At 32.2% G+C, this 8,749-nt stretch overlaps 1 protein-coding gene across 4 annotated transcripts; it reads left to right on the top strand.

The window, feature by feature from the left end:
- Positions 1 to 642: 642 nt before the first annotated feature.
- LOC107616011 (polyadenylation and cleavage factor homolog 4-like) lies at positions 643 to 5,898 on the top strand. Of its 4 annotated transcripts, XM_088500640.1 has the most exons (8): positions 643 to 925; positions 2,162 to 2,421; positions 3,234 to 3,335; positions 3,429 to 3,692; positions 3,928 to 4,652; positions 4,719 to 4,905; positions 4,985 to 5,523; positions 5,616 to 5,898. In XM_088500640.1, the coding sequence occupies exons 2-8, from the start codon at positions 2,173 to 2,175 to the stop codon at positions 5,698 to 5,700; spliced, it is 2,151 nt and encodes a 716-aa protein (XP_088356766.1). In that variant the 5' UTR covers positions 643 to 925; positions 2,162 to 2,172; the 3' UTR covers positions 5,701 to 5,898. The 4 variants fall into 4 exon arrangements, with proteins under 4 accessions (XP_088356766.1, XP_088356767.1, XP_020965995.2 ...); XM_088500641.1 differs by having other exon boundaries at positions 659 to 925; positions 3,928 to 4,905; XM_021110336.2 differs by having other exon boundaries at positions 661 to 925; positions 2,124 to 2,421; positions 3,928 to 4,905.
- The last annotated feature ends 2,851 nt before the right edge of the window (positions 5,899 to 8,749 follow it).

Here is an 8,749-nt window from a genome sequence, read left to right as displayed (position 1 = left end):
TTTTTTCTATTAATTACTTAAAATACTATTTTATATAAATTATGTGTCTTGTTAATTATATTTTATTTAAAATAATTAATTTATACAAAATATAACATTTTTAAATAAAAATATAAAAAAATTATATTATATCATATATTAATATGTGTATAACTAAATTCTTTAAGAAATATAAAAAAATAAAAAAAAAGTAATTTTACATTTTTCACTCAATTAAAAAGTTTATTTTTGTTATAATATTTATGACATAAAAAACAAACTTATTTTTTTGTCTCCCTTCTTTTAGAAAAATTAACTTTTATTTTTGTTATAATATTGATTTTTTTTTTATTGAGAAGTGTTAGGGGTTAGTAACTTTTATGTTTTATAATTATCAATTGACCATTAATAATATTTTTATGGCCAATGAATAATAACTCAAATGGCATAATCATCCCATACTCAATTAAAAAATTGGAATTCGAGTCTCATATTTTGGTTAAAAAAAAATATTTTTTGGTATAAAATTAAATATAATAATATAGAATCATTCAATTTTTTTATATAATTAAATATTAGCCGACTTTTAAAAAAATTGCCCCAAGAGTCCAAGACTTTCCCTTTCTGATTAACTGCTCATATATATATATATATACACTCCTCCCCCTGTTCCAAATCCTTACGCCCAGACCTTCTCTTTGTCTGCCCAGACGCCCTTCCGCCGCCGTTTGTTTGCCGTTCACGTTCGCCTCTTCGTTCAGCCGTCGTCTTCCTTCGCGTTCTTCGCCGTTCACGTTCGCTCGGCCTTCACCGTTCTCGTTCACTCGCCGTTCACCGTTCGAGTTCGCATTCGCGTTCGTCTGGAAGCCACGTTGCTCTGCTTCAAACTCTGCGACCAACCCGCGCGCTCCACCTAGCCGTCGAACTGCTCTCCTTTGTCGCCGCCGTGAGTTCCCTAAACCCGCCACCAATACTCTACTTCAAACTCTGCAACTTCTGATTTCTATTACAATAAGTAACTATTTGATTTGGTAGTGGTTTGGATTTTTTTTCCATAGATTATACAATTGTTATGTTCTCTTCTCTATCACATTGATATTAAGTTTTGAATTCTCTTATTTCGTTTTAATTTTACCGCACTCAACATGTTTGATGAAATGCTTTTACCATAATTCTGGTTGGTTTTATAATTTCTAGCTTTTAGAAACTTAGTAAGTTGATTGCATTTGAAATTAAGAATAATTGGATCTTAGTAATAAGGAAATTTTAGGTGCACAAATAGCATCTTTGCAGAAAACATATTAGCATGATGATTCACTTGCATTAGTGTTCTTCTGTTAAATTTTAACTGTTATTGTGAACTTGTTAATTTGCTAATTGTTCTTGTGTTGTTGTTCTGTTGTTCTTCTGTTATCTTTAATTTTTTTTTTGTTTTTGTTGTGATTTTCTGTTCTTGGTTTAAGCTGTTCTTTGGTTTGGGTATTCTTCACTTTCCTGTAAGCTTAGCTTTTAATTCTGAGCATACACGTATCAAATCATTGTTTTCAGCAATGGTGATTTTTAGATATTTTTCGGGTTGCTTCGTTTTTAAATGTTCCTGTTGTGTTTTTGCTGTGATTTAAATGTTCTTTTGATTTTTTTTCCTAATTCCCAATCAGTGCTTGGTTGATTGGTTTTGCTCCCTGATTGTATTTGATGATAAATTTTAAATTGATAACTCTATTACTGCTTTACTGTCTGTTTCTATAGTTAAATTTTATTAAAGTTTCTTGGATTTGCACTGCCTATGTTACTGATTCACTGTTCCTTCATTGCTTTTTTTTGTTGTTAATCATTGTCATGAGCTTTGTTAAAATTGGGTTGAAAACTGTTAATCTTTCTTCATTTTTCACTGTTCTAACTTCTATTCTTATTAAAAAATTTGCAATTGGTGATCTTTTGATTTATTATATGCTTTATGTTTTCATTGTTCTGTTCTTATGAAGAAAAAATGTGCGATTAGTGATTGTATGATTCATGTTTTGATTACCGGTCCGGTTTTCAGAACCTTAATAAATAGTTATTTAGAGGCCACAGTCCTGTTTACATCTCATCCAATCTCATCTTCTCTCAATTCAATATAACTCCAGTTCTCCTTCGTCAAGGTTAAAAGTTCTCTAAAATTCTATTGCGCACCCATCAGCTACAATACAAATGGCGAATGGTATCACGCACGAGCCTTCTCCTTCCATGCTCGTGTACCGGTTTAACGCCTTACTTCCAAAGCGCCAAGGCTACCTCAAGGCTTTCTCTACCGAAGAAATTGTTCGGACGTATGGGCTATTGTTGTCAGAACTCACCTCCACTGTGAATCCCATCATTACCGATCTCACTATCATTGCCGGCCAGCAGACGAAACACGCCAAGGGCATCGCCGATGCCATTTGCAACCGGATTCTTGAGGTCTGTCTCCATTGCTGCAGAAAGTTATCACCTTTTCGCGCTATTTGTAACAAAAAAAACTCTACTTTTATCCCTCTATGGGCGTTGTTTCAATTTTGGCAGTTACCCATATATCAGCATTTAAGTTTTATTTTTCTTTTCCAATCTTAATTTATATTTTATTTTTTATTTGCTTTACGGGCTTATTTGTCCCATTTGTCCTTACTTTCAATTCCAACGGGCTTTATCGTTCCATTTGTCCTTGCCTTTGATTATTTGCGTGGGTTTTCCGCGAGAGAGAATGGATTCTAAATCATTAATTATTATTATTATTATTCAACTAAGAACAGAGAATTTTAGGATAACATAACTTCCCGCATAACTAGCAATTGGCACATGAATCCCGTAGAAAGGACGAAACTGAGTTTAAGACCCAAGAATAAAACAATGCATTTCAGGTCTTGACTGAACTGGAACGAAATTCGAAGCATACATGTGAAGTTGGGGCACGCCCTAGCTTTATCTCATATATTGATCTCAGGGGCAGAGTAATTAAGAACATGTGTTAAGGTTTAAGGTTTATCTTGTTAAGGTTGATTTTCAAGGATCACTTTCCCTACCGCCACATAAAAAAAAAAGGCATGATGAGAATTGTCTGTAAAGAAATTGTAAAGAATGGCTTTTTAAATGTTACTTTTGCTCCTGAGTTCTGATTTAGCAAACAACGATGCTGATATTTTTGCAGTAGAAAATTAATAAAGCTAAGCTATAATATTATTTAAGTCTCAGTTGTTTATATGGTTCCTCAATGGTTTAAATCTATCCTCTGCCAGGTGCCTGCTGATAAAAAACTTCCTTCTCTCTATCTTCTGGACAGTATTGTGAAGAATTTTGGCCAGGAATATGTTAAACACTTCTCTTTACGTCTACCTCAAGTAGGTTAATTAGAGCATGCTTATTTCTACTTATATTTCATTTTTATTTTATTCTGTTATTGAAAGATTGAAACAATTCTATTGTGTGCCAAGGTTTACTGCGAAGCATACAGGCAGGTCCAGCCCAATCTGCATTCTGTTCTGCAACGTCTCTTTGGTACCTGGTCAAAGATCTTCCCTCCCTCTGTCCTAAGCAATATTGAAGCTCAATTGCAATCTTCACCAGCAGTTAATAATCAACAACCCTTTGCTAATCACCTTGGGGCATATGATTTTCGTAGACCGATTCTTGGGGCACATGTTATTAAACCACAATCCTTGCAGCAGATGGAACACTCTAGTTCAATTATGGATAATGTAAGCTTTTGTGTGAAATATGTGTTGTATGCAAAAATATCAGTGATTTTGTTGATACATTAAGGCTGTTTGTCATGATTGATGAAAATAAAATATATATTGTGTGTCTCAACCTGAATGATGTGGCCTCCAAATTTTTGATAGAAAGGTGTCTGTTTATACCTGTTAATAGAAAGAGAGATCCTGCAGACAGATAAGCTGCATTCTGACAGTGTGTTGGTTTTCATCCTCACAGGTTGGTGGTGATAGGTTGGACTCAACGGGAACTGTAGGTAATACAAGAGAAGGAGGGTTGGATGAATGGCAGCAAAAGAGATTTTCTAGTGATGGTTGGAACATATTTCAAACTTCTAAGACTTGTAATCTCAATGATGAACAACAACGTCAAAGTCCAAGAGCTCTTATTGAGGCATATGGTTGTGACAAAGGCCATGAAATTCCTAGTACTAAGCTTTTGTTGGTGGAGCAGCATCCTGGCAGAAATGGTTTAGGGAGCAAGTTTCCATTGGCATCATGGCAGGACACTGAAGAAGAGGAGTTTGATTGGAAAGATATGAATCCAGGATTAGTAGACTGTAGTAGAAACAGCAGTTCTATGCAATCAAGTGTTAGATTCTCCAGGAAAAGGAAGTTATCTAATGATCTATCTAATTCTTCACAGTACCCCTTCAATATGGGGGCTGCTCCCCCTGCTTTCAATGCTCATGCTACTCGTCCTTCCGGCTTGAATCCAGCATTTCCATTGCAAAAACGTCCTAGGAGTCTGTTTGAACCAATAAACGTTAATAATAACACCAATGTGGGTCATGGTCCAAATAGAACTCTGTTTATGCATGACCAGTTGCCTAATCAACCTGGACCAATTTCCTCTAACCTGCAAAATCATGGACAAGCACCTCAACTACAGTTTCTTCCACCTCAAGTTCCATCTTCAACACAAATTAGTCATGGGAGCTCTTTGCAAGGACATGGTGCCTCAATAAGTATGCCCATCTCAAATCCATTACCTGATATGCAGGGCCAAAGTTTGCATTTACATGGGGGAACCTTGCCACCTTTACGTCCAAGCCTCCCAACTGCTCCATCACAAATAATGTCTCATCCCCATGGCGATGATTCGGTGACAAGTCAACCACCACCTGCATATCTTGATTTGATTAGTTCACTAGTGAACCACGGTGTGATCTCGGTAACCAATCCACCCACCGGACTGGTAACTATACTTTCATTAGTTTCCCTCCCTTTTTAGTTTGTTGATTTGAGATAGTAATTTAAATGAACTCGTGTTTTAGGATTCCATTGGGACGGAGTTCGATCCAGATATCTTGAAGGTTCGTCATGAAGGTGTAATCAGTGCCTTATACGGTGATCTTCCTAGACAATGCACGAGCTGCGGTCTCCGATTCAAAAGGCAAGATGAACACAGTAGACATATGGATTGGCATGTGACTAGGAACCGAATGTCAAAAAGCCGGAAGCAGAAGGGGTCTCAAAAGTGGTTTGCAAGTGGGAGCCTGTGGCTAAGTGGTGCAGAGGCTTCGGGAAAGGAATCGATTCCGGGGTCGTTGGTTCCCGAGGAGACAGGGGAAATGAAAGACGACGAAGAGTTAGGCGTTCCTGCTGAAGAGGATCAGAGTAGATGTGCACTGTGTGGAGAGGGATTCGATGAGTTTTACAGCCACGAAATGGATGAGTGGATGTATAGAGGAGCCACATACCTTAAGGCACCCATGGGAACAACATTGGCCACCATGGACAGACATCAACTAGGGCCCATTGTTCATTCCAAATGCAGATCTGACTCTGACTCTACTATGCCTTCAACCAACAGGTATTTGCTTCTTATATACCATCTTAGTTACATTATATTAGCTTCCTACTACTATTATTTACTCTTCTTCCTTGTTTCGTTTGTGTATGCAGTGAAGCTACCAAGAGAGTAGTAAGAGAAAAAGAATGCGGGTCGACCAAACATCAGTTTTGTGCACCCTTAATTAGGACTTACTAATACTTTTTAGGGTATAGTTGCGCTAGTAGTGTTCCCAATTTCTTGCCGTCAAATACTGTTAGTTGCTGTTGCTAGTTCTCTATTATTGTTCCGGTGGGAGACCCCGCTGTAGATTTCATTTATCAGTAAAATCACATTCACATTACATTACTGTATCATTTAATTCATTGAATTTAATAAAACCCTGCGTTCCAACAATTTTTATTAGTTTCGCTACTCATTTCGTTCTCAATTTGTATTTTTCTAGTTATCTACGATCCCAGTTCATACAAAATCGTGATTTTGTTTAATAGGTATATATAAAAAATAAAAAATATAGAAAAAACATAGACATTCAATAAAGTAAAAGCATATTATGTGTTGCTATATAAGAAAATGTTTTGATTTAGTAGCTTAACCATTCAAAAGTCTTGTTCGTTTGATTGGATTAAAAAAATAAGGCTACTTAACTGTAATAGAAAATTATGAGTTATGGCTAAAGTCACAGTTTTTATTATGAACATGGAAGATAATAAGAAATTATGGCAGGCATTGGTTCTTTTTATTTGTTTCTATTTTTCATTTCATTAAAAGGGAAGGTAATCTCTGTGTATTTTGGATGGGGTAGCAAAGAAAGGGGATCCAACTTATTTGTTTCTATTTTTCATTTCGTTAAAAGGGAAGGTAATCTTTGTGTATTTTGGATGGGTAGCGAAAAAAGGGGATCCAACGAGTGATAATTTGGAAGAATTTTTTTTATAAAGAAAAGAAAAAAGAAAAAGATGTAACGTACGTGTATTTAACATTTAAGCAATGTTATAATTTATTAATTTTTCAGATATCCAAATATAGGTTATTATTATGAAATAAAAATAGGGAGTGAATTCGATTATTAAGTGTGTGTTTGGATTACGGGAGTTTACATAAAATTAATTTTGTAAACTTAGATTTTGATGAAAAGTAAGTTTGTGTTAAGGTGATTTATTTTTGGCAATCTTTATATCAAAATGAATTATAGTAAAATAAATGTTGTTTGAATTACACTACTCAAAATCATTTTTAGATAAAAAATTACTAAAATAGACATCAACTTAAATAATTTTTGTATATGAATAATATCTAATATATCAATTATTTTTTTTACGGGAATAATGTATACTTTATTGAGTATTGATTTATTGTCCAAGTTTTTTTTATAAACTTTGTAGTATGTAAAAATAGTGATCTTATTTTTTATTATTATTTAAAAATTATTTATAATTTTTATTATATAATTAACTTAATTAATAATTTTTATTATTATTTTTCTACTAAAAAATATTAATTTATATTATTTATATATTTTTTTAATACTAATAAATAAGTAGGTATTTGCATTATTATATTTATTATCCTAGATAATGAGTTAAGTTACTTATTTTATATGTTAAATAATATAAATAATATCTTGTATCTTAAATTCATTAATATTAAGAGAAAAAAATTATTCAATAAATAATATAAATAGTTTTACAAAAAATAAAAAACTATTTATCATATATAATAATATTGATATATGTAGTGTTATGTATATATTAAGATTATTTATTTTACTTATGTGAGTGATTATTGTTATTTTTACTTTTTTTTTCATTATATTAATAAATAATATTTAAAACCAAAAGAGAGAAAAAACTATTAATTTTTTTCTTAATTTAAATTAAAAATATCTTATAAATATATCTAACTTTACATATATTGAATGTTATAATATTTAATAATATAATATTTATTATAACAATAACTCAAAATACTAATCTAAGATATATTTGGGTTTTTTAAGATTTTGAAGCAAGTAAGATTAACCTAGACTCATTGTTAAGGTACCAAATTCGACTTAGGTTCATTACGTTAAGACCCAATACAAATAAAATACATGTATCTCATTTCAAATAGGCTCAGATTGAATTTTTGTTTCTAGTTAGGTATGGTAATAGATACTTAGGAGAATGTGACAGACCCCTTTTCCGTCCGTCAATCCCGTTTAAAAAAAAAAAAGTCCCGTCTCCTCTCCATCTTCGCAAGTCCCTGTTATATTATCCCTTTAGAAAACGTAAATTCTCTCGGATATCTACGAATATTCTTTAAATTTTTTTGAGAACAATTAACAAAAAAATACATAATGTAATAATCATAAAATAATCAATTCAATATAATTCAACATAATTCACAACATATTTATTATGAAAAATAATATTTTTAAAAAAATGTAAAAATATATTCCAACATAATAACATAACATAATTTTTGGGACAATACTGAATAACATAGTGATAAACTTGAGAGAAGAGAAAATGAGTGAGAGACAGAGAGAGAAAAAATTGAGCTTGATAATAAGTTGGGAAGAAAAAGAAAGAATTTGAATTGGAGATAGAAATTAGGGTTACTAAATTTAAGAAATGAATTTATGTATATCTAAATTAGAATAAATCAGTAATCTTATATTCGTGTAGATTTAATGAATCCCATGGAGTGAGTACCTATGTCCTCGTCTCCATCCATTTTATATGGACGGGTTGTAATGATTTCACGAATCATGGGTTCCCATCTAACCCCAAATCGCGAGTAATCCCGGCAAATATCCATTTCAATTGGTTTTTTCATCATCTCTATTGCTAGCATTTGTTGGTTCGTGACATGGAGCTATTCCAGTCACTTAGTAAATTCTCAGATAACCAAAATCTAGGTTATGTCATTCTCGTAAAGTCACATGTATCATTATTACAACAATATTAATCTAAAACAAATGGATAAACACTAAATAAGTCACATTTTTCATATATATAACAATAACTAATATCATATATTATAATTTGTAAAATCATAATACTTTGAGAAGTGACGTATAGATAACTTAAATGTTGATCATTCTAAAAAATTTTAAAAACAATAAAAAATTAAAAAATTGTATATTGATCTATAATATTTTTTTTAGAAATTTATCCATAATCTATGATTAATAACTTTGGACATATATGTTATTTATCTTATATATTTTTTATTTTATAGAGATTTGTAATTTTTTTATCGA

This window comes from Arachis ipaensis, chromosome B9 (genome assembly GCF_059453495.1).
Source record: "Arachis ipaensis isolate K30076 ecotype BB chromosome B9, ASM5945349v1, whole genome shotgun sequence".
NCBI lineage: Eukaryota > Viridiplantae > Streptophyta > Magnoliopsida > Fabales > Fabaceae > Arachis > Arachis ipaensis.
Note: the sequence above shows the minus strand (reverse complement) of the source record. Positions and strands in the feature narration are given on the sequence as shown.

Excerpts from the sequence above, each read along its gene's own strand:
- LOC107616011 (XM_088500641.1), top strand. The coding sequence starts at position 2,173 with ATGGCGAATGGTATCACGCACGAGCCTTCTCCTTCCATGCTCGTGTAC. Across the intron at positions 3,693-3,927 it reads CTAGTTCAATTATGGATAAT|GTTGGTGGTGATAGGTTGGA; the intron begins GTAAGCTTTTGT and ends TCATCCTCACAG. Across the intron at positions 5,524-5,615 it reads ACTATGCCTTCAACCAACAG|TGAAGCTACCAAGAGAGTAG; the intron begins GTATTTGCTTCT and ends TTGTGTATGCAG.